At 45.4% G+C, this 26166-nt stretch overlaps 1 protein-coding gene across 3 annotated transcripts in view; it reads right to left on the minus strand.

The window, feature by feature from the left end:
* The window catches only part of LOC137371859 (solute carrier family 23 member 3-like), a 60523-nt gene extending 49501 nt beyond the window's left edge, over nucleotides 1-11022 (minus strand). The window contains exons 1-2 of one of the 3 annotated variants that reach the window (XM_068034818.1): nucleotides 10698-11022; nucleotides 3134-3294 (exon numbers count right to left, since the gene is read on the minus strand). In XM_068034818.1, coding sequence (XP_067890919.1) covers nucleotides 3134-3294; nucleotides 10698-10808 — 272 coding nt within the window. In that variant the 5' untranslated portion in view covers nucleotides 10809-11022. Of the gene's footprint in view, nucleotides 1-3133; nucleotides 3295-10697 lie in introns of those variants that run through there. The other 2 variants (XM_068034820.1, XM_068034819.1) reach the window with 2 other exon arrangements.
* Between the last annotated feature and the right edge of the window lie 15144 nt (nucleotides 11023-26166).

A 26166-nucleotide genomic window follows, 5' to 3' on the forward strand; every position in this document is an offset into this window, starting at 1 on the left:
AGAGCAGGGGAGTGAGACTAATTGGATAGCTCTTTCAAATTGCTGGCACAGGCACAATGGGCCGAATGGCCTCCTTCTGTGCTGCAAGGACTAGAGTGACAATTTACCCATAGTCGGTGAGTGTGAACTAGAGCATTCATTCAACCTCAGCACTGAGATGACCAGTGGCATGGCATTTGACTGATGAGGTTGACAATCCAAGAGGTGGAAATCAATGTGACACATTAAAATACGAGCACTGTCATGGTGCAGCCAACAACCCAATAAGCAATAAATCTAAGGGTGCATTTACATCAGAACTGTTACAGCAATAGCGTCAATGCAGCCAGAATCCTGAATAAGGGGCCAAATGGACACCAGAGAGAAGCAGAGACTCTCTCTCTGGAGGAGGGGAGATTCACAGTGCTTCTATTCAGTCAGTTTAGTCCTCCAACGTGATTTACACTGTACATATTCAGTAGCATTGTGAAGCCAAAATCTCTTGTCCCGTATGCCAAACGGGTGGTGTAAATGCACCCATGCCGTTCCGTTGAAGACAAAGGCTCACTGTTCAGCCAGTAAGCCCCTGGTCAAGTGGCCGAGGAAGCCAGCATTTATAATCAGCAACTCTCTAACTGCATCTTCAAGACAAACCACGAAAAACTCCTTTCTATCACAGCACTGAAAAAGTAATTAATTGATTGGGAAGCACGATAGGATGCGCTGCAACCATAAATGGTCTAGACATTTCAGTCTTTTACTTAACCTGCTATAGGTAGACATGACCTTGGTTTATGTCTCACCCAAAGCATCTCAAGTTACAGCTTAAATGGAAAATGTGGAGTTTCTTATTGGCAACAGTTGTGATGGGACTTTCTTCTCTGCCATGCTATGCTCCAGTCAGACATTCTTGGGCCAGTCTCATTAGGGGGAGTCAGTGGTATAGTGGTAATGTCCACTGAGCTAGTAATCTAGTGGCCCAGGCTAATGCCCTGGGAGCACAGGTTCAAATCCCACCATAGCAGCTGGTAGAATTTAAATTTAATTAATTTAAAAAAAAATGAGATTGAAAGCTAGTCTCAGTAATGGTGCCATGAAGCTACTGTTGTTTGTTATGAAAACCCATCTGGTTCACTAGTGTCCTTTAGGGAAGGAAATCTGACGTTCTTATCTGGTCTGGCCTACACGTGACTCCAGACACACAGCAATGTGGTTGACTCTTAACTGCCCTCTGAAATGGCCGAGCCAGCAACGTCCGCATCCCATGAAAGAATAAAAAAAGTCCTCTGGAAGTTCTGCGCTGTCAAAGTTGCAGCTCTTATGGGTGAGAGATTAAGCCAAGGTCATGTCTCTCTGTAGCAGGCAAAGACAGACTACCTTTTATGTTCCCAGGACATCCCAAAGTGCTCTCCAACCACTCAACGGCTTTTCAAGCGCTGTTATATTGGACAGCATGCACCAATTTGCGCACAGCAAGATCCCACAAACAGCAATGAGATAAATGAGCAGGTGTTCTTGGCTGAGGCGAGCTTCACTCAATCTGGAAATCAAATGTGATTGGAGAATCCTATATCTGGATCAGAAAGAAGTCCCACCCCCTCCAGTAGAGATTCTAGCGAAGGCTTTTTAGCATCAGACAAGTGAAAGTTTACTTCAGAGAGATACAGAGGTCACTGTTGGCTATAACACGTGGGAATAGAAGATCGACTGACATCAAAACTCCTAAGCACAGATGGGGTTGGAAAAGAGCTAAAGGACAACAAAGGTCAACTCTACGTGACAAAGAGAAAAGGAGAGACTTGCATTTCTATAGGACCTTTCACAACCGCAGGGCATATGAAAGAGCTTTACAGCTAATAGAGTACTTTTGAAGGTAGTCACTGTTGTAATGTAGGAAACGCATCAGCTAATTTGCGCACAGCAAGCTCCCACAAACAGAAATGTGATAATGACCGGATAATCTGTTTTTGTGATGTTGATTTGAGGACAAATATTGACCAAGACATGGGGGGGTAGAATTCACCCACTCTTCTTCAAAATAGTGGTGTGAGATCCTTTACATCCACCTCAGAAGGGCAGACAGGGCCTCAGTTTACCAGCTCACTTGAAAGACAGTACCTCTGACAGTGCAGCACTCCCTCAGTACTGCACTTGGAGTGTCAGTCTAGATGTTTGTGCTCAAACCTCGGGAGCAGAAGTTAAACCTTCTAACTCAGAGGCGAGAGTGCTACCCACTGAGTTACGGCTGAAACACAATAACAATGGAAATTGCTGCAATGCACTTGCTGCTACAGAACCTAATGCCATTCTGTTCCTCGAACCTGTTCCATCCTAAAATATAGATTAGCTATGATCTAATTGAGTGGCAGAACAGGCTTGAATGATTGAATGGCCTACTCCTGATCCTATGTTCCTAAGATATGCATGAAGTACATCCTTCTAACCCATTTGGTCACATCCCTCCAGAATACATAGGAGAAGGAGGCTGTTCAGACCCTCAAGTCTGCTCCTCCATTCAATTAGCTTATGGCTGATATGTGTAAAGTACTCTTACTTAACAAAAACCTATCTATCAAAAACCTAAAATGGAATCTCAAGGATTAGCACCTCATTTTTCAATTCGGCCCGATCACAGATCCTCCCTTTTGTCCTTTCTTCTCCCCACCCCTTTCCTGCCTCCATACTTGCTTAAAACCTGTCACAATCCTAGCTTTTCCCAGTTCTGACAAAAGGTCATCAACCTGAAACGTTAACTCTGTTTCTCTCTCCACAGATGCTGCCAGACCTGTTGAATATTTCCGGTATCGTCTCTTTATATTTCAGATTTCCAGCATCGGCGGTGTTTTGTCTTTGGCGAAATCTACCAATCTCAGTTTTGAAATTTTCAATTGACCTCCAGCCTCAACAGCTTTTTGGGGCAGGGAGTTCCAGATTTCCATTACCATTTATGTGAAGAAATGCTTCCTAACATCATTCCTGAATGACCTAGCTCTAATTTTAAGGTCATGCCACCATGTTCTGGACACGCCCCACCAGAGGAAATAGTTTCTCTCTAAATACCCAATCCAATCTCTTTTAACATCTGAAACACCTCACCAATTATATTGATGGGATTTCCTGAAGGGGACCAATGAGTGTTTGAAAAGCTGATTACCTGCTGCCCAGGGTGGTTTGAAGCCAGGTGGAGATGCCAGAGGAGAAGAGGCTGGTGGCCATGAACTGGTAGCCATGCTGGCGGGTGCGCTGGTTCAGTGGGAGGGCATCAATTAGGAGGCAGTGGACAGTCTGTAGGAGGGCCGCCTGCACCAACACATGCTGGCAAAAGAGAAAGAAGAGGCAATTACTATGACATAAGAACGTAGGAGTAGGCCATTCAGCCCTTCGAGCCTACTCCCCCATTCTAGATCATGGCTGATTGTCTATCTCAATGCCATATTCCCGCACTATTTCCATATCCCTCGATGTCATTAGCAACTGGAAATCTATCAATCTCTGTCTTGAACTTACTCAGTGACTGAGCTTCCACCGAGGCAGAGAATTCCAAAGATTCACCACTTTCTGAATGAAGAAGCTCCTCCTCATCTCAGTCCTAAATGGCCTGCCCCTTATTCTGAGATTGTGTTCTCTGGCTCTAGAACCCACAGAATGACCAACAACTACAGCATTTGTATAGCACCTTTAATGCACAAAAATGCACCATGGAGCTTCACAGGACTGTAATCAAACAAAATTTGACACCAAACCACATAAGGAGATACTAGGACAGGTCAGAGAATCATACAATGGTTACAGCACAGAAGGAGGCCATTGGGTTGTTGGGTTTGTATTAGTAGTGTTGTAGGGAAATCTAGAGAAAGTCTTAGACTCCAGTAAAGGTTAACAAACAACTCTTTATTATTTACAGTTACTATATACACTCTCCGCAAGCCATCTAAGTTAGCATCCTTTGTGCTGCTATACATTGGTACATTGGTCAATACACATGTTGGGATTCTTACAGTTCCAGAGCCCAGCTCTTGCGAGCATCTTTGTTGGGTTCCATGAGAAACGTGTCTTTGAGGGAAAGACACCTAACCTCCTACCTCTTGCATATTTCCGATATGTAGGTAATACGTTTGCTATATTTGAATCCGCAGCTGCATGCAATAATTTCCTTGTGCATCTTAATGGGCTCCGTCCTGCACTCAAATTCACCTTTGAAATGGAGCAGTCAAATGAGCTCCCTTTCCTTGACGTACTCGTTGAGAAATCTGCTGAGGGGTTCTCTACCACGGTCTACCACAAACCTACCTTCACTGGTCAATATGAACATACGAATTAGGAGCAGAAGTAGGCCATTCGGCCCCTCAAGTCTGCACTGCCATTCAATAAGATCATGGCTGATCTTTTTGTGTCTTGAATTTGCTCACCGTGCAAGCTTGATGCTGAAATAGGGGGAATCAAAGACATCCTGCGTGACAATGGCGAGCCTGATCAGATCATTTTTCGCTGTACATCGCACAAACTTATGAACGAGCCTAAGGCCGTCTTTTTCGGCCCTGAAAAGTGCCAAGTCTACCTCAAATTACCCTGGAAGGGTAATGTATCCCAAAAAGTTGAGCAACAGGTGAAGTTATCTGTTTCATGCTTTTACTACGCAGTAGCAACACGCCACTAACAGGATGCTGCCGCCAAGGCAAAAAAACGTCCTGCCTAACACACAAATGAGTAATGTGATATATGAATTTCAATGCCAGTGTCATGCCGTACATCCAAAAGACTGGCAGATCATAGCAAATAACATGTCCTTTCTGCTGTTCGCAATGGGCAAGATACAGGCCGTACCCAAACAGCCCGTACTTGCAAAGCTCAAAACATAGTGTCCAACATTAGATGTGATTCCGCGATTAGACAACATTTGCTAAATAATCCTCAGTGTGCTAAGAATTACGCTGACAACCAATTTAAGATTGTCAGTAGGGCTTGCAGTGTGGTGCATTTGTGCGCACTGGAAGCTACATATATTAATACACAGGGCCCTGTTCATTGCAGACAGAAAGAACATCTACAAACTTTGCGCCTGTTTCAGCTAAACAAAATAAGTGACAGTCATTTGTTGGTTCATGCTTCAGGGCAATGCCTTGACCAATCAGAGTCAAGCTGCCTGGTTTAAATTTCAAACAAAGCTTGGCAGTTAACTGTGAGTCATCGTAAACTAGTGCATTCTCCTTGGCAACGCCTCTACCAATCAGAGTTCACTTGCCAACCAATCAGCACTCTCTTCTCATACAATATAAAGTTGTTGCTTTCCCTCTGTCCTGCTGAGTGCTAGACGAAAAGCTTCAACAACATGTCTCTATTTTCAGCAATACGCAAGTTCTGTAGTACCAGTTGACTATTCTTGATTGTGTAAGGTGGATAAGGTTGTCTTCCTTTAAGCTGAAGAGTTGCTTGGAGCTTGCCTTTTACTCACAGTTGTGTCCCACATGGACCATGCAACTGTATATCTGTCAGTTGCAGGTAATGCCTCTTCACGAAAGGCTCTTGGTCAGACAACACCATAACACTAGCCCCTGTGTCAAGCTTAAAATTCGTGAGGTGTCCATTCACATAGATGTCTGCTGTCCATAAATCTTGGTCCGGATTGCTGATTTCTCCCAAGAACTCTCCCGATTCTTTCTCTTGTGGATATTGCTGTACTTGATTCCCTGCTGGTTACGTGAAGGTCTTGTGCTTTGTACCTTTAAGAGCAGAGACTGTGCTTTAGCACATCTTTCCATAGTGTCCAGTTTTTCCACAATTAAAACACTCAGCTTTACTTGCTGGGCACTGCTCTCGTCTGTGGGTCTTCTTGGCTCCACAATGTTGGCAAGGTTTTCCTGTGTCATGTGCCTTCTCACCTGTATCTTTTTTCTATTCCTCAAAGTGTTTCCCTGGCTTTGGATTTACCAGTTGGACAGGCATTGGACTCCTTCTCATCCACAGCTTTTCTTCAGCTCGTAGGATGTCCCTATTTGCGAACTTCAATCTGTCTTACAATTTGAATGGCCTTTTCCAGTGTAAGGTCTTTCTTGGATTGCAACAGGTCTGACAAGGATTCATCTGCTCTGCCAACGACTATCTTGTCACTGATTATTCCTCCTTTAATTCACCGTATTCACAACCTTCTGCCAATCTATACAGGTCATTAATATAGGAGTTTACAGATTCACCAAATATTTATCAAAGGCTTGGAGTACCTCTTTGAATTTATTGGTGGCCTTGTTGATCCCTTGTCGGACAATTACGTCGTCCGCAATCGCCCCTACTCAATATAGACGGGTCTTCACTTGTTCCAATCTTCAGATTTTGTATGGAATCATGAAGCGATTCTAAACCTTCAGAACATTTTTCTCCATAATAGCCAGTTTTGAATCTGATTGGGTCTCTCTTGATTCTGGAAACTCTCAGGCATTCCCAAATTTGGATCCATATTGCTTTCTTAATAGACTTTTTCTTTAAGAAATTCTGCTTGTTTGTTTTTTTCAGGGTTGGTTGCCTTAATGGAAGTGTCCCAGCTGTTTTCGAAAGTTCCCCACTGTTTTGATAGGTTTTTCTAGGGGTTTCCCCTTTCTTTGAGAAATACAGTATTTTTTCAGGCTAGCTTGCCTTAATGGAGGCGTTTCTGTTGTTTTCAGGGGTTTCCTGCTCTTTGCCCTCACGTTCAACCCAAGTGAAAGATTGGGTTTTTCCTCACTTTTTTTAACTTTCTGAGCAGTATGCCTTTAGAAAAGTACTGCAAGTTTTTCAAAGGCTTTTAACGCGATCCCCGACTGTCGGTATTGTGATTCAACCGAGTGCTGGATTCTGCTTGCAGGCCACTACACTTCTGTTCTGTGGTGCAGCCTGTCTTTCTGTCCCCTGACTCACCACTGCTGTGGAACTCTCCACATCCTCTTCTGTAGGTAAGTATTTTTCTTACTGTACCAGGCCAGTATTTATCTTTAAATTTTTCCGTTGTTCGCCTGGTATTTCTTCCAAAGGTAGGGAGATCTTCAAATTCTCCTGATCGCTTTCACCATTGTTTTATCATTGCCACCGAGTGGAGTTTGTTGGGTTTGTATTAGTAGAATTGTAGGGTGTTCTAGAGAAAGCTTTAGATTCCGGTAAAGGTTAACTAACAACTCTTTATTATTTACAGTTACTATATACACTCTCCACAAGCCACCAAAGGTAGCAGCCTTTGTGCTGCTACATCTTCTTCTTCTCAAGCCCATCTCATGTGACTGTTATATCATCGCTCGGACGGTGGGAAAGGTCTCTTTCACTATCTTCGATATTAACCCTTCACTACAGAGGCTATTCGGCCCCTTGCGTCCATGCCGGCTGTCTGCAACAGCAACTCATCTAGTCACACTCCCTGCCTTTTCCCCATAGCCCTGCAAATGTTTTGTCTTCAGATAATACTTCAATTCCTTTTTGAAAGCCACGATTGATTCTGCCTCCACCACGCTCTCAGGTGACCGAAAGTTTGGTCAAAGAGGTAGGTTTTAAGGAGCAGCTTAAAGGAGGAAAGAGAAGCAAAGAGGTTTAGATTCATAGAGTTTTACAGCACAGAAACAGGCCCTTCGGCCCAACGCGCCTGCGCCAACCATCAAGCACCTGTCCAAAACTAATCCCACTTCCCCGCACTTGGCCTGTAGCCTTGTATGTAATGGCGTTTCAAGTGCTCATCTAAATACTTCTTAAATGTCGTGAGTGTTCCTGCCTCTACCACCTCTTCAGGCAGTGTGTTCCAGATTCCAATCACCCTCTGGGTGAAACAATTTTTCCTCAACTCCCCTCTAAACCTCCTGCCCCTTACCTTAAATTTATGCCCCCTAGTTTAGGGAGAGAATTCCAGAGCTTAAGACCCAGGCAGCTGAAAGCACGGCCAGCAACGGTGGAATGATTAAAATTGGGAATGCGCAAGAATACAGAATTGGAGGAGCACAGAGATCTCGGAGCGTAATTAGACTGGAGCAGGTTACAGAGATAGGGAGAGGGCAAGGCCGGGGAGGGATTTGAAAACAAGGATAAGAATTTTACATTTAAATTTATTGTTGTCATTTCTTCTGACTTTTAACGCAGGGAATAGGTGTTCCCTTGGGGTTAAGGGTCAGGAAAAGGGGCCGTTATCCTTCATTGCAACATCTTTATTGTCGTATTAGTCTGTAATCCAGGAATTAGAGATATGATGGAACACAGCAGGGAGTCAGACCCAGGACAATGGTGGTTCAATTAAGCAACTCATAAACATCAACAGGAGACAAGAGGCTAAATTATCTCCTTAAACTCACCCCCGGCACATGCCATTCGTCACACCACCTGACCTAATATAAAGTTCAATTCGAGGGATGCAGGTGAAAGATTAACACAGACAACAGTGATGTAAAGGCATGCGGAATCACATGAATCGTGCTATTCATTTGAGTCCTGTTTTGATAATGGAAGCAGAAAGTGACGATCAAAGGGCAAGGGTCATTTCTGGTGACTAGGGTCTGATTAATGATTGGCGGAAAATAAGAACATAAGAAATAGGAGTTGAAGTAGGCCGTTCGACCCTTTGAGCCTGCTCTGCCAGTCAACAAAATCATAGCTGATCTTCTACCTCAACTGCACCTTCCTGCATTATCCTCATATCCCTTCACTTTCTTAGTACACAAAAATCTCTCGATCTCTGTCTTGAGTATACTCAATGACTGAGCATTCACAACACAGAGAATTCCAGAGATTCACAACCCTCTGAGTGAAGAAATTTCTCCTCATCTCTATTATTGTTCTTTTTTTGTCTTTGTGGAGGCAGCCAGGATATTTTAATGTTTTGTTTTCCTATTCACAATTTTCTCCACTCCTTTACTCATGGCACTGATCCTTACTCGGGTACCGTGCTGGCAGCTCTCTTGAGTCCTACCCAAATGGCCCATTCTTCAGGCATGAACCTGAGGCTCTGTTTGACAGTAGGTTGCACAGCCACCAAGCTTGACCATGTCCTTAAGCGGCATTCATTGCCCAGCATGGATTGTTGGATAGCAGCTATGATAATATAGCCCAAGACGCCCCTGCACTGGGGTTCACAATGGGCCTAAGAGGAGCTGAGCTCCTGCTCCCTTTCGTTACCATGGTTACGCTGGGCCTAGGCTCAGGCTCCAGGCCAGAGGCCCTGTGTCATAAATTTGAGGAACCCCAGAAAATTCCAGTGGGGCACTGTGAATTTGGGAACCTGATGCCAGGGATCTCCACCCCTGAGTGGATTCCTCAGAGACACAAAGGTGGAAATCTCCCTTGTTAGACTAATTCCTGGCTCAGAGAGAATGGCAACAGTGGTTTTATCCCCTAAAATATCATACTGCCACCTGAATCCAGCAGCAGTATGTTAGTGTACCGATAATGTTACTGGATTGGTAATCCAGAGGTTTGGACTACTAAACCAGGGAATGTGAGTTCTATTCCCACCATGGCAATTTGGAAATTTGAATTCCATTAAAAGCTCTGGAAATAAAAATCTAGTATCAGTTAAAGTCACTGTGAAGCTGTCAGATTGTTGTTAAAAACTGCGTTGGTTCACTATTGTCTTTACCCAGTCTGGTCCATATGTGACTCCAGTTCCACACACTAATGAGGTTGACTCTTAACTGCCCTCTGCAGTGGCCTAGCAAGCCACTCAGTTGTATCATCACCTATTCAGGGCAACTTTCATTTATATAGCACCTTTCACCACCTAAGTACATCCCAAATCACTTCACAGCCAATGAGACAATTTTGAAGGGTAGTCACTGTTGTAATGTCGGAAACATGGCAGTTAATTTGTGCACAGAAAGCTCCCACTAGCCAGGGATGGGCAAAAAAATCCCAAACATAAATTTAAAAAAAATCATAAAATCTAAACAGCTGCCTACACATGAGGCATTCCAGGAATTCCATGTGTATAGCTCCACCCAAGCATTAAGAAATGTTATTCAGTGATCACAGGGTGAATTATTACAAGCCTGGCCAGTAGAACAGCAAGACGTCCTTGGAGAAATACATACTCCTAAAGAAAATGAAAGAAGCAATCACGGTCTTTCAATCAACAACAACTTGCATTTATATAGTACCTATATCATAGGGGAAAAAAGTTCCAAGGCACTAGGGCGGCACAGTGGCACAGTGGTTAGCACCGCAGCCTCACAGCTCCAGGGACCCGGGTTCGATTCCGGGTACTGCCTGTGTGGAGTTTGCAAGTTCTCCCTGTGTCTGCGTGGGTTTTCTCCGGGTGCTCCGGTTTCCTCCCACAAGCCAAAAGACTTGCAGGTTGATAGGTAAATTGGCCATTATAAATTGTCACTAGTATAGGTAGGTGGTAGGGAAATATGTGGGGATGTTTGGTAGAAATATGGGATTAGTGTAGGATTAGTATAAATGGGTGGTTGATGTTCGGCACAGACTCGGTGGGCCGAAGGGCCTGTTTCAGTGCTGTATCTCTAATCTAATTTACAGGAGCGTTAACAAACATAATTTGACAACACCCCACGTAAGGAGATATTAGAACGGGTGACCAAACGTTTGGTCAAAGATGAGGGTTTTAAGGAAACTCTTAAACGACGAGAGAGAGGTGGAGAGGTGGAAAAGTTTAGGGAGCTTAGGCTCTAGGCACCTGAAAACACAGCAGCCAATGGTGGAGCAATAAAAATTGGGGATACAGACCCCAGCTTTTCTCTGTGGAGTTGACACTTCCCTACCTGTACAGCAAACAATGTGCTGAGGATCAAGGGAGGCTTCCGGTGCAATGGGTATCTGGAGATCTCAGGCTTCCTCGTTGGGCCTTGCTCTGCACTTTGGCTCTCCTCCATAGCTCCCAGCTATCATCAGTCCATTTCGTCACTTCTTACCAGAGGCTGAAATTGTTCGACAGCTTCAATCAAGCTTCTTGTTGGCTTGTGTTACACACAAAGCTGAGTGTGAGAGGTGAAGGGAGAGAGTGTGAGAGATAGAGAGAGAAGAGAGGCAGATCTCAGAAGCAGTCCTATGAAGTTTGCTTGACCTTTGCCTCTTTGGTGTGTAGTTGATTGGGATCAGGCAAGAATAAATTTAACATTAACCCGGTGATCCAACTGGATAACCTCTGCTTATTTTAATGGTCATTATAGTTAGAGACATCCCTACTTTGCACTTTATAGTCCGATTAAATAGATCAGGATTACAACCAAATAAAGGGAATTGTGCCTGACTGAGCGTCTGTTGTTAATTCATCCTCTTTATCGTGGCTTCCAAAGCCATCTGGAACCTAGAGATTGGGTTGCATTTAACCGTAAACTGTCTCATACCAAACAACAACAACAACATCAACTTTCATTTATATAGTGCATTTAACATACTACAAATATCCCAAGGCACTTTACAGAAACGTTACCAGACCAAATTTGAAACCGAGCCACATAGGAGATAATAGGGCAGGTGACCAAAAGCTTGGTAAAAGAGGTGGTTTTTAAGGAGGATCTTAAAGGAGCAGAGAGACACAGAGAGGCTTAGGGAGGGAATTCCAGAGCTTAGGGCCCAGGCAGCTAAAGGCATAGCAAAATCAGGGAGGTGCTGGAGGCCTGAATTGGTGGTGTGCTGAGCTCTCAGGGATTGTAGGACTGGAGGACTTTAGGATAGGGATGGGCAAGGCCATGGAGGGATTTGAAATCAAGGAAGACGGAGCCATTGGATGTTGCAAGTCTGGGGTGAGAGGTTGAACAGGGACTTAATAACTGATTATTGGTGGATGATGACATTTTGCACAAGTTGGAATATGAGAAGGGCGGTTGAGGTCTGGAAGGATTTGGGAACATTGGTCCTGGAGGAGATGACTTGCACTGAGATGCCCATTTCAGAGACCTTCCTGCATACTCCCCCTACCCCCTCCAAAGTATTGGGGCATCAGCTGCCTTAGACCATTGCCCAATAGCCTATCACCAACCCTCCCTGGCTGACGATGGAGAAAGTAATGGGAAAAGGAGGGCAGTACTTGGGTGTGAGAAAGGGGCTACAGATAGGTTGTGGGGGTTGGGGAGGGGTGGTGATGGGGGAAGGCGGATGGGTAAGAACATAGTGTTGCATTGGGGTCTGAATGTTCAAAGGGAATGAGTGACAAATTGGGTCTCGTTCTCCGGCCAACCCTCCCACCCACAAAGTTTGTGGACCTTGCTCGCTTCAATACTGACAAATCCTAGCAACCTCCAACACAGCCAGACTCTGCCCTCTGCACCCTCCCCATTCTCCAAATGTCTCCTCAACCATGTTGGACCTGTTTCCCAGACTTCCACCAATATTGTCATCCAGAGACTGCATCTGTGGGCTGCTCACAAACCCCTAAATTGCATTCCCAGAACTCTCTGATCTCACAAACATCAGACTCTTGAATCTTCCACAGCGATGCCTCCAGATCCCAGGATCTCATTCCGAGTGATCCCAGGGATTGCCCCCATACCCCTGCAGCAACCTAGAATATATTAAAAATCTTGCTAATGGTCCACGTTGCCAGATACGTCTTGTAAGACCGTTGTGTAACTCTTCTTCGTAACACTTCTGTGCCACTCTAAATCATAACCAAAGTTATTCTCACCTTATTGTTCTATGGCCTCACCTGTCCCTATCTCTGTGGCCTCCTCCAGCCCCCCAACCTCTGAGATCTTTGCACTCCTACAATTCTGGCCTCTTGAACATTCCTGATTTTAATCGCTCCAACATTGGTTGGCACACCTTCAGTTGCCTGGGCCCTAAGCTCTGGAATCCGCTCCCTAAACCTCCCCACCATGCTACCTCTGTCCCTCCTCCTTTAAGTGCTGCTCAAAACCTACCTCTCTGACCAAGTTTTAGTCACCTGACATAATATCTCCTATGTGGCTCGGTGTCAAATTCTGTTAATATCTGATAATACTCTGTAAAGCACTTTGGGGCATTTTAATATGTTAAAAGCACTATATAAATGCAAATTGATGCAAGCAAATTTCTTCTAGCATATTTGAAAGAACCAGCTTCTCAATAGCTACAGCAAGGTTTTTTTATTCATGGCATGTGGGCGTCACTGGCTATGCCAGCATTTATTGCTCATCCTTAATTTCCCTTGAGAAGGTGGTGGTAAGTTGCCTTCTTGAACCGCTGCAGTCCATGTTGTGAAAATACTCCCAGAATACTGTTACGGAGGGAGTTTCAGGATTTTGACCCAGCGACAGTGAAGGAACGGCGATACAGTTCCAAGTCAGGATGGTGTGTGACTTTGAGAGGAGCTTTCAGGTGGTGGTATTCCCGTGTGCCGGCTGCCCTTGTCCTTCTAGGCGATACAGGTCGGGGGTTTGGAAGGTGCTGTCGAAGGAGCTTTGGTGAGTTGCTGCAGTGCATCTTGTAGATGGTACATTCTGCTGCCATGGTGTTCTGGTGGTGGAGGAAATGAATGTTTAAGGTGGTAGATGGGGTGCCAATCAAGCAGACTGCTTTATCCTGGATGGTGTTGAGCTTCTTGAGTAGTGTTGGAGCTGCACCCATCCAGGCAAGTGGAGAGTATTCTATCACACTCCTGACTTGTGCCTTGTAGATCATTTAAAGGCTTTGGGAGTCAGGAGGTGAGTTACTCGCCATAGAATTCCCAGCCTCTAACCTGCTGTTGTAGATACAGTATTTATGTTGTCATGCAGGACCCCAGCTGCCTAGAATGAGGCACATTAATTTCACCACATGGGCATTAAATTTCAAATCGTTGCTGGGAAGAAGAGAAGGCTTGTTACAAGGAATTGCCAGGCCCCTGGCCGGAAAGACATTTTTGCATATTTGCAGGCAGTGTTGGAACAAAGGAGCTATCTCCTGCTCCTGTACAATACACAGAAAAGTCCTGATCAAACCAGTTCGGTCACGTGACCACCCTGCTGGTCAACTTGGGGAGTTTAAGTTGTAGAGGCAGTGTTTGAACTAGCAGAAAGCTCTTTGCTCCTGGACAGGAAAAGATCACCTCTCCTCCTGTCTGCTCCCATCTCTTTCTCACGGAAGTCCAAAAAGCAACTGAAGACACATGAACCCCAAAAGACAAAAGTCTCCTACAGTGAACAAGGTTTAAGAAGAATACTGGGTCCCAACAAAAAGCAAGAACCACCTACAATCAAGGATTATACAGTGAGCTCGAAGACCCGGAACAAAAAGACTCTTCAGATATTGCCTCAAACTTTTCCACTTTATTTTTTCTGCTCTTTTCTATCTCTATTTGCACATGTGTATCGCGTACGCATGCTAGCGTGGGTGCGTTGTGCAGCCATAGGCGTCCACCGAATTAGTTTTAAGTTTAAATTTTAATAAAATTTCACCTTTCTTCTTTAAACCTAAGAAAACCTGTTTGTGCTGGTTTCTTTACCTTATAATTGGAAAGCGGTGAACATGGATTCATCAAGGGGGAGCTAAAAACACAGTGTTTAAAATTAAACCCTGTTACAGTGAGACCAGGTGAAGGCTGAAAGGAACCCCTAGACCTCTTTCTCACCCGGTCATAACAATGTGGCTGGTCCAGTTCTGTTCCTGGTCAATGGTGACCCCCAGGGTGTTGAGAGTGTGGGATTCAGTGATGGCAATGCCGTTCAATCTCAAGGGGAGATGGTTAGATTCTCTCTTGTTTGAGATGGTCATTACCTGGTACTGGTGTGATGCAAATGTTACTTGCCATTTATTAGTCCAAGCCTGAATGTTGTTCAGGTCTTGGTACATTTAGTCATGGTCTGCTTCAGTATCTGAGGAGTTGCAAATGGAAAGGAACACTACAATCATCAGCAAAGATCCCCACTTCTGACCTTATGTTGGAGGGAAGGTCATTGATGGAGCAGCTGAAGATGGTTGGGCTTAGGACACTACCCTGAGGAACTCCTGCAGTGATGTCTGGGAATGATAATATTGGTCTCCAACAATCACAACCATTTTCGTTTGCGCTAGGTATGACTCCAACCAGTGGAGAGTTTTCCCCCTGATTCCCATTGACTCCAGTTCTGCGAAGGCTCCTTGATGCCATACTCGATCAAATGCTGCCTTGATGTTAAGCGCAGTCACTCTCACCTCACCTCTGAAGTTCAGCTGTTGTGTCCATTTTTGGAACAAGGCTGTAATGTGGTCAGGAGCTGAGTGACCCTGGCAGAACCCAAACTGAGCATCTGTGAGCAGGTTATTAGTGAGTAATAGCCACTTGATAGCACTATCGACAGCACGTTCCATCAGTTTTCTGATGATTGAGAGTAGACTGACAGGGCAGTAATTGGCCGGATTGGATTTGTCCTGTTTTTGTTGACAGGGCATACCTGGGAAAGTTTCCACTTTTGTCGGCTAGATGCCAGTGTTGTAGCTGTCCTGGAACAGCTTGGCTAGGAGCACGGCTAGTTATTAAGCATTAATCTTCAGTACCACAGCCAGGATGTTGCTGGGGCCCATAACCTTTGCTGTATCCAGTGCACTCAGCTACTTCTTGATATTATGTGGAGTGAATCGAATTGTCTGAAAACTGCCATCTGTAATGCTGGGGACTCAGGAAGAGGGCGAGATGGATCATCGACTCACAATTCTGGCTGAAGACTGTTGCACACTTCATGCTGGGCTCCACAATCGTTGAGAATGTGGATATTAGTGAAGCCTCTTCCTCCTCCTGTTAGTTGTTTAATTGCTACCACCATTCACAACCGGATGTGGCAGAACTTTGATCTGATCTGCTGGTTGTTGGATGGCTTATCATAACTTACTGATAGTAGCTTTAACTTTTAATACCATTTTAAAAAATTAAGTTGCAATCCGACAGCTGTTATGGTAGAATTTGACCTCATAACACTGGATTATTAGGCCAGGCCTCTAAATTAATAGCCCAGTAACATAACCACAGTGCTGCAGTCCTGCCCAGTGAAGGAAGGCAAACTAAAAGTGAACACCTCCAAGCTCTGTGTATTTGTTGGAAAGTTTACATTTTTTAAATGGAAGATCCTTACAATTAGGATAATTTAAACTGTCTATCCAAACATTCACACTCTACTGTGCTGCCAGTAATGTGCTTGAATCCTAATATCAAAAGAACTAGCTTCACAAGTCCATTTCTCTCACAAGCCATCCTTTGTGGCAGCTCTGAGTGAGATTGGCCAATTGGTGTTTTGTGTACTTGTAAAGAAAACATTTGCATTTATATAGCACCTTTCAACCAACATCACTGAAACAGATTATCTGGTCATTTATGACATTACTCTTTTTGGGGTTTGCTGTGTGCAAATTGGCTGCCACATTTCCTATTTTACAGGCAATATATAAAGATAAGCTTTTCTTTTTCATTTTTCATAATCTTAGGACATCCCAAACTACTTTACAGCTGATTAATTACTTTTAAGGTCCAGCCAATGTTGTAATGCACATAATATGGCAGCCAATTTGTGTATAGCAAAGTCCCACAAACAGCAATGCAATAATAATCTGTTTTGAGATGTTGGGTGAGGGATAAGTATCAACTAAGAACACCAAGGATAACTGCTCACTCTGCAACTGTAACGCCTAGAGGAAGGTTCTGTAAATAGTTTGCACTGTACTATATATACTAGTTTAGCTGTTAATAAACCTGTTAGAGGTCTTCAATGAACTGGACTCCAGATATCTCATTAATGTTGCATCAGACAACATAAAGAACTCATTACAAACTTCTCTGTTTTTGAATTCTATTCCACTAGAAATAAACTCCAGTGCTTTGTTTGCACTTTTTAAGGCTTTAACAACCTGCATTGCTTTTAATGGTTTGTGAATCTGCACCCCGTAGCCCTCGATTCTCCTTGCACCTCAATCCCATTTAGACTTTGAAGACTCTTTGGAAGACAAAGTAAAATTTCAAAATTTGCCGATGATTTGAAACTTGGCGGTGCGGCAGTCAGTGAGGATGATACCAATCAACTGCAACAGGAGATAGATAGGCTAGCAGAAAGGGCAGACAAGTGGCAGATGGAATTTAATACAGAAAAAAGAGGAAGGAGAAGCAATATAGATTAAATGGCACAGTTCTAAAAAGTGTACAGGGAGAGAGGGATCTGGGGGTTCATGTGCATCAATCTTTGAATCTGCCAGGACAGATTGAAAGAGTAGTTCTCAAAGTATATGGGATCTTGGGCTCCATAAATAGAGGTACTGAGTACAAAAGGAAGGGGCATTACGTTGAATCTTTATGAAGCTCTGGTTAGGCCCCAACTGGAATATTGCGTCCACCTCTGGTCACCACTCTTCAGGAAGGATATGAGGGTCCTTGGGAGGGTGCAGAGGAGATTTAGCAGAATGGTTCCACGGATGAGGGATTTTAGCTGCAGGTTTAGGTTGCAGATGCTGGGGTTGTTCTCCTTGGAGCGAAGGAGGTTGAGGGGTGATTTGATAGATGTGTGCAAGATTATGACAGGTGTGGATAGGGTAGACAAAGAAAAGCTGTTCCCATTAGCTAATGGTACAAGGAAGTGGGGACACAGATTGAGGGTTTTGGGCAAGAGATGCAGGAGCATGTGAGGAAGAACTTTTTTTACACAGCGAGTGGTAGCAACCTGGAACTCGCTGCCTACGAGAGTGGTGGAAGCGGAGACAATGAATGATTTCAAAAGGAAATTGGATGGGCACTTGAGGGAAATAGACTTACAGGGCGATGGGGATTGAGTCAGGGAATGGAACCAATTCAATTTCTCTATAGAGAGCCGGCATGGACTCGATGGGCCAAATGACCTCCTTCTATATCGCTATGACTCTATGAGCCGATGGTGTTCCAATGATAATGCTTCTTGATGGTAGAGTTTGCAGGGCTTGGTGAGTGGCTGCAGTGCCTCCTTTATGTTGTACCAGCTGCAGCCACAGTGTGCTGGTGGTGGAGGGTCTTGCGCCTGGTGACAAGTTGTTTCGACCTAGATGATGTTGAGGTTCTTAAGCATTGTTACAATTTTACCCATTTGGGTTCGTGGTATTTTCCCATCATCACTCCTGACTTGAGCTTTGCAGGAGGCGGGAAGACTTTGACGGATGAAGAATGTTTCTGTATCTATTCTGTCCACTTAGATATTTTAGTTAGTGCATCTTATAGGTTTTAGTGTAAGGTTCAAATACCAATCGTCCACTCGGTTTGGTATCCCCTGAAAATGTGTCTGGCTTGTATTTCCATATTGAGACCATCTACTTCCAACTCTGCAATATTTTACACCTCACTCTCACTGCTACTTACATAAGCTCAAGATTCTCATGGCTAACCTTTCCGCTCCACATTTCAGCAAAATGATGATACCCAAATCTGATCCCGAACTAAAATAAAAACAGCACAATGTGGGAAGCACTCAGCAGCTCAGGCAGCATTTGTGGAGAGAGGAGGCTTGGGTTAACATTGCAGGCCAATGACCTTTTCAAAAGGTCAATGACCGAATTATGTTAACCATACCGATGGAGGCCTTTAAGATCATGAAAGTGTTTGACTTAGAGAAGGTGGCTGGAATTATACGCACCCACCTTCCCCCCCACCGCCCACATCACACAGTGGGCTGGGAGGTGGGGAAGGGGAGCGTAAAATCGAGTGTGAAATAGCCCACCTGCCCCAGGACAACTGAGACCCTTAAATGGCCAATTATTTGCCACGTAAGAACCTCCTCGTGCTGCTGCTGGTATCTTACCAGTGCTGGATAGGCAGCCTCTTTGCAGGCTGGTGGGGGAGCTTCTTGATTGGACACTTTGTGACCGGGCATCCTGTACCCCAGCAGCACAGGCTGCCTCCACTGAAACAACCTATAAGGACATAAGGGGGCTACAAAGGGATATAGATAGGGTAAGTGAGTGAGCAAAGATCTGGCAAATGGAGTATAATGTGGGAAAATGTGAAGTTGTCCATTTTGGCAGGAAGAATTAAAAAAGAAGCATATTATCTAAATGGTGAGAGATTGCAGAGCTCTGAGATACAGAGGGATCTGGGTGTCCTAGTGCATGAATCGCAAAACGTTAGTATGCAGGTACGGCATGTAATTAGGAAAGCTAATAGAATGTTATCATTTATTGCGAGGGGAATTGAATACAAAAGAAGGGAAGTTATGCTTCATTTATACAGGACATTGGTGAGACCACATCTGGAGTACTGTGTACAGTATTGGTCTCCTTATTTAAGGAAGGATGTAAATGAATTGGTGGCAGTTCAGAGAAGGTTTACTACACTAATACCTGGAATCAGTGCGTTGTCTTATAAGGAAAGATTGGACAGGCTAGGCTTGTATCCGCTGGAATTTTTTTAAATTCATTCATGGGATGTGGGCGCCACTGGCCAGGCCAGCATTTATTGCCCATCCCTAACTGCCCTAGAGAAGGTGATGGTGAGCCTTCCAGGATTTTGACCCAGCGACAGTGAAGGAACGGCGATATAGTTCCAAGTCAGGATGGAATGTGACTTGGAGGGGAACTTGCAGGTGGTGGTGTTCCCATTCATTTTCTGCCCTTGTCCTTCTAGTTGGTAGAGGTCGCGGGTTTGGAAGGTGCTGTCTAAGGAGCCTTGGTGCATTGCTGCAGTGCATCTTGTAGATGGTACACACTGCTGCCACTGTGTGTCAGTGATGGAGGAAGTGAATGTTTGTGGATGGGGTGCCGGTAAGTGGGTTGCTTTGTCCTGAATGGTGTTGAGCTTCTTGAGTGTTGTTGGAGCTGCACCCATCCAGGCAAGTGGAGAGTATTCTATCACCCTTCTGACTTGTGCCTTGTAGATGGCTTAAGGGAGTCAGGAGGTGAGTTACTCGCCTCAGGATTCCTAGCCTCTGACCTGCTCTTGTAGCCACAGTATTTATATGGCTATTCCAGTTTAGTTTTTGGTCAATGGTAGCCCCTCGGATGTTGATAGCGGGGGATTCAGTGATGGTAATGCCATTGAATGTCAAGGGGAGATGGTTAGATTCTCTCTTGTTGGAGAAGGTCATTGCCTGGCACTTGTGTGGCGCGAACGTTACTTGCCACTTATCAGCCCAAACCTGGATATTGTCCAAGTCTTGTTGCATTTCTACATGGACTGCTTGAGTATCTGAGGAGTTGCGAATGGTGCTGAACATTGTGCAATCATCAGCAAACACTTCTGACCTTATGATTGAAGGAAGGTCATTGATGAAGCAGCTGAAGATGGTTGGGCCTAGGACACTACCCTGAGGAACTCCTGCAGTGATGTCCTGGAGCTCAGATGATTGACCTCCAACAACTACAACCATCTTCCTTTGCGCTAGGTATGACTCCAACCAGCAGAGAGTTTTCCCCCTGATTCCCATTGACTTCAGTTTTGCTAGGGCTCCTTGATGCCATACTAGGTCAAATGCTGCCTTGATGTCAAGGGCAGTCACTCTCACCTCAACTCGAATTCAGCTCTTTTGTCCATGTTTGAACCAAGGCTGTAATGGGGTCAGGAGCTGAGTGGCCCTGGCGGAAACCAAACTGAGCGTCACTGAGCAGGTTATTGCTAAGCAAGTGCCACTTGATGGCACTGTTGGTGACACCTTCCATCACTTTGCTGATGATTGAGAGTAGGTTGATGGGGTGGTAATTGGCCGGGTTGGACTTGTCCTGCTTTTTGTGTACAGGACATATCTGGACAATTTTCCACATTGCAGGGTAGATGCCAGTGTTGTAGCTGTACTGGAACAGCTTGGTTAGGGTCCGGCAAGTTCTGGAGCACAGGTCTTCAGTACTATTGCCGGAATTTAGAAGAGTAAGAGGTGACTTGATTAAAACATATCAGATCCTGAGGGGTCTTGACAGGGTGGATGTGGAAAGGATGTTTCCTCTTGTGGGGGGAATCCAGAACTAGGGGTCACTGCTTAAAAATAAGGGGTCGCCCATTTAAGTCAGAGATGAGGAGAAATTTATTCTCTCAGAGGGTCGTGAGTCTTTGGAACTCTCTTCCTCAAAAGACGGTGGAAAGAGAGTCTTTAAATATTTTTAAGGCAGAGGTAGATATATTCTTGATAAGCAAGGGGGTGAAAGGTTATCGGGAGTAGGCAGGAATGTGGAGTTGAGGTTACAATCAGATCAGCCATGATCTTGTTGAATGGCGGAGCAGGCTTGAGGTGCCAAATGGCCTACTCCTGCTCCTAATTCGTCCGTTCGTATGTACCCAACCCTGCCCTAGACTCTGTCCCCCACCCCCATCTCCGGGTCCCAGCCGATTGTCCCCGGCAAGGCCTAACCCCACTTACCTTCTTGAAGGGTGACGTCCATTGTTCCTCGTCTTGCTGGGTGCAGTCCCAGCAGTGGCCACTGTTTCCAGTGGCGCTGATGGGACTGAGTAGATGCCAACCATCTGATTGGCCAGCAGCTCTTGCAGGTGGGCCTTCTTGCCTCAGAGGAGCAGAAGTCCCGACCAAGGCCAATTAAGTGTCTGGGCCACGTAAAATTGTTGCGTGGCTTCTAGGCCCAGTGGAGGTGGACTCTCCTTTGACTTTTTAGCCACTAGGCGGGACCACTGCCTCAATGCAAAATTCCGACTGATGTTTCCATTTGTGGGGGAGACCAAAACTAAAGGACATAAATATAAGGCAGTCACTCATACATCCAGTTGGGAATTCAGGAGAATCTTTCTTTACCCAGAGAGTATTAGAGTGTGGACCCACTACCTCATAGACTAAGAGGCAAATAGCATAGGTGCACATGAGGAAGAAAGGAATAGAAGGTTATGTTAATATGGTTAGATGAAGAAGGGTGGGAGGCTTAGTGGAGTATAAACCTTGGCATTGAACTGTTGAACCAAATGGCCTGTTTCTGTGCTACAAATTCTGAGTAATTCTATGTTCGTTCCTGTACAATCCGGATAGATCCCGTAATAGAGGTCAGGTGATGAGCTTGGCTTTAAGTGCCTACGGATGGTTGGAGGAAGGGAAGGTTGAGTGAGGTAAAGAGTCCCACAGTTGAGTAAAGCAGATTAATATCTCACAACACTGGTTGCCAGCCAATGCGAGGAGTTCAGAACACTGCTGAACTTGTAAAATCCATCACTTAGATCCTACTAAGCACCATCTGTTTCACAGGCTGTGTGCCATACATCCCCAGTTAAAATGAATCACTGGCCACACAAACAAACACTCTCTCAAAGAGACCTGCTGAATCAGCCATTGTGTGCTGGAGACTGGCTGCAGACGCAAAGAGATGATTAAGGGTTTCTGACATGCCTCTTCCTCCTTTCGTGGTTGAGCGCACTGTTGGAAGTGACGTCTTGCGGATTAGACGTTACACCAAAGCCTGTCTCCCTTCTCAATTCGACATAAAATAACAGCATTATTTCAAAGAAGAGTAGAGGGGGCCTCCCCTGGTGTCCTGAATAATATTTATCCCTCAACCAACATCACCAAAGTTGTTGTCCCGTTGAAGTTTGTGGAATCTTGCTGTATGCAAATTGGCTTCTGTGTTTCTTAAATTGCTACAGTGACTACACTTTAGAAGTACTTAATTGACTGTAAAGCGCTTCCTGATGTCCTAAGGATGTGAAAAGTGCTATATAAATGCAAGTTCTTTCTTTTTGATGCATGGGATAAAAGACCCACAAGGGAAAATTCTCCAGGCCTCTGCCCCCCACTAGAACCCTTGGTGCCCTGGGCACAAAGATCAGGAAAATGGGATGGAGACCTGGAACACCGAAGACGTAGGCTAGATGGAGCAGTTTGCCTACATTAGAGTTGCCAACTCTCCAGGATTGTTCTGGAGTCTCCAGGAATTGAGGATTAATCTCCAGGACACTGCTGTGAGCAAAGAAGTATTCACTGCCTGCACTTTTAACCTTCCCTTTGTTTGTTGGCAGGCCCAATGGCAGACGTAGCCAAGACCCCAAACCAGTGTGAGGAAGCTCATCAGTTTAAAGTCGCCACTTAAATGACGTGCAACTGACTGTGGAGAGAAGCTTATCTGAAAAAACAAGTGGGGCATCCATCAATCTTCACCACCCTCGGTGTGCAACATGCAAAGCTCAGAGCTCCTTCTGAGATCCCGAGAGCTCCGATCAACCCTTTCTCACTCCTGTGGGTGTGATTTGCCAGTTGGCAGCCCCCAGAGCACGAGCATGTCACACACATGAAATAATAAATGAAGCCCCAGGAATGGCACATTGGGGTTCAAGATTTATTTGAAGACGTGCTCCAGCTTCTAATGCACATTGTGACGGCAGGAATCGAGAGATAGAGGTGTTTCCTGCCACCCTGCTCCACGACCCCACTGCCACTCATTTGATAAGGCTCGGATGAAGGAATAAAGTGCTGTACATCCAAGTTTACTGATAACAACAAATTAGTTGGTATAGTGAGTATTGTAGATGGAAACCGAAATGTGCAAAGAGCCATTGATAGATCACGTCAGTGGGCAAAGCTGTGACAGATGGGAGCTCAGTGTGGGGGAAGTGTGAGGTCACCCACTTTGGACCGAAGAAAGTGAGATCAAAATACTCTCTGAATGGTGAGAATCCATGAACTGTGTGCGAGCGGGTTTCGGGAGGGAATTCCAGAGCTTAGGGTCCAGGCAGCTGACGGCTCGGCTGCTAACTCTGTCGCAATGAAAATTGGGGATGCGCAAGAGGCCAGAATTGGAGAAACTCCGGGGGCTGTTGGGATGGAGGAAGTTAAAGAAACAGGAAGGGGTGAGGCCTCGAAGGGATTTGAAAACAAGAATAAGAATTTTAAAATCGAAATTTTAGGATTATATCCTCCGGTGGGTGTAGTCCAGAACATGGAGACATAACCATAAAATTATAGTTAGGCCATTCACAGGTGATGTCAGGAAGCACTTCTTCACAAAAAGGGGAGTGGAAATCTGGAATTCTCCCCCACAAAAAGCTATTGAGTCTGGGTTGCGGGGGGAGTGGGTGGGGGGGGGGGGGGGTGGTGAGGGGAAAGGCTCAATTGAAATTTTAGAGATTTTTTTTTTAAATTCATTCATGGGATGTGAGCATCACTGGCCAGGACAGCATTTATTGCCCATCTCTAATTGCCCCTTGAGAAGGTGGTGGTGAGCTGCCTTCTTGAACCGCTGCAGTCCATGTGAGGTAGGTACACCCACAGTGCTATTAGGAAGGGAGTTCCAGGATTATGACCCAGCGACAGTGAAGGAACGGCGATATAGTTCCAAGTCAGGATGGTCTGTGACTAGGAGGGGAACTTGCAAGTGGTGGTGTTCCCATGCATTTGCTGCCCTTGTCCTTCTAGTTGGAACAGTTCGCGTATTTGGAAGGTGCTGTCTAAGGAGCCTTGGTGCGTTGCTGCAGTGCATCTAGATGGTACACACTGCAGCCACTGTGCGTCGGTGGTGGAGGGAGTGAATGTTTGTGGATGGTGTACCAATCAAGCGGGCTGCTTTGTTCTGGATGGTGTCAAGCTTCTTGAGTGTTGTTGGAGCTGCACCTATCCAGGCAAGTGGAGAGTATTCCATCACACTCCTGACTTGTGCCTTGTAGATGGTGGACAGGCTTTGGGGAGTCAGCAGGTGAGTTACTCGCCTCTGACCTGCTCTTGTAGCCACGGTATTTATATGGCTACTCCTGTTCAGTTTCTGGTCAATGGTAGCCCCTAGGATGTTGATAGTGGGGGATTCAGCGGTGGTAATGTCATTGAATGTCAAGGGGAGATGGTTAGATTCTCTCTTGTTGGAGAAGGTCATTGCCTGGCACTTGTGTGGCGCAAATGTTACTTGCCACTTATCAGTCCAATCCTGGATATTGTCCAGGTCTTGCTGCATTTCTACACGGACTGCTTCAGTATCTGAGGAGTCGTGAATGGTGCTGAACATTGTGCAATCATCAGCAAACATCCCCACTTCTGACCTTATGATTGAAGGAAGGTCATTGATGAAGCAGCTGAAGATGGTTGGGCCTAGGACACTACCCTGAGGAACTCCTGCAGTGATGTCCTGGAGCTCAGATGATTGACCTCCAACAACCACAACCATCTTCCTTTATTTATTTATTTTTATTTATTTATTTAGAGATACAGCACTGAAACAGGCCCTTCGGCCCACCGAGTCTGTGCCGACCAATAACCACCCATTTATACTAACCCTACAGTAATCCCATATTCCCTACCACCTACCTACACTAGGGGCAATTTACAATGGCCAATTTACCTATCACCTGCAAGTCTTTGGCTGTGGGAGGAAACCGGAGCACCCGGCGAAAACCCACGCGGTCACAGGGAGAACTTGCAAACTCCGCACAGGCAGTACCCAGAATTGAACCCGGGTCCCTGGAGCTGTGAAGCTGCGGTGCTTTGCGCTAGGTATGACTCCAACCAGCAGAGAGTTTTCCCCCTGATTCCTATTGACTTCAGTTTTGTTCGGGCTCCTTGATGCCATACTAGGTCAAATGCTGCCTTGATGTCAAGGGCAGTCACTCTCAGCTCACCTCTTGAGTTCAGCTCTTTTGTCCATGTTGAACAAACTGAGCATCAGTGAGTAGGTTATTGTTGCAAGTGCTTCAGCCTTATCTTTCGCACTGATGTGCTGGGCTCCCCCATCATTGAGGATGGGGATATTTGTGGAGCCACCTCCTCCAGTTAGTTGTTTAATTGTCCACTACCATTCATGGCTGGATGTGGCAGAACTGCAGAGCTTAGATCTGATCCGTTGGTTTTGGGATTGCTTAGCTGTGTCTATCGCTGGCTGCTTACGCTATTTGGCACGTAAGTTGCCCTGGATTGTAGCTTCAGCAGGTTGCCACCTCATTTTGAGGTATGCCTGGTGCTGCTCCTGGCATGCCCTCCTGCACTCTTCATTGAACCAGGGTTGGTCTCCTGGCTTGATGGCAATTGTAGAGTGGGGGATATGCCTGGCCATGAGGTTACAGATTGAAATTGAGTACAATTCTGCTGCTGCTGGTGGCCCACAGAGCCTCATGGTTGCCCAGTTTTGCATTGCTAGATCTGTTCGAAATCTACCCCATTTAGCACGGTGGTAGTGCCACTCAACACGATGGATGGTATCCTCAATGTGAAGGCAGGACTTCATCTCCACAAGGACTGTGCGGTGGTCACTCCTACCAATACAGTCATGGACAGAAGCATCTGCGGCAGACAGATTGGTGAGGACAAGGTCAAGTATGTTTTTCCCTCGTGTTGGTTCCCCCACCACCTACCGTAGACCCAGTCTAGCAGATATGTCCTTTAGTACTCGGCCAGCTCAGTCAGTAGTGGTGCTACCGAGCCACTCTTGGTGTCCCCCACTCAGAGTACA

Source organism: Heterodontus francisci, chromosome 7 (genome assembly GCF_036365525.1).
Source record: "Heterodontus francisci isolate sHetFra1 chromosome 7, sHetFra1.hap1, whole genome shotgun sequence".
Classification (NCBI taxonomy): Eukaryota; Metazoa; Chordata; class Chondrichthyes; order Heterodontiformes; family Heterodontidae; genus Heterodontus; species Heterodontus francisci.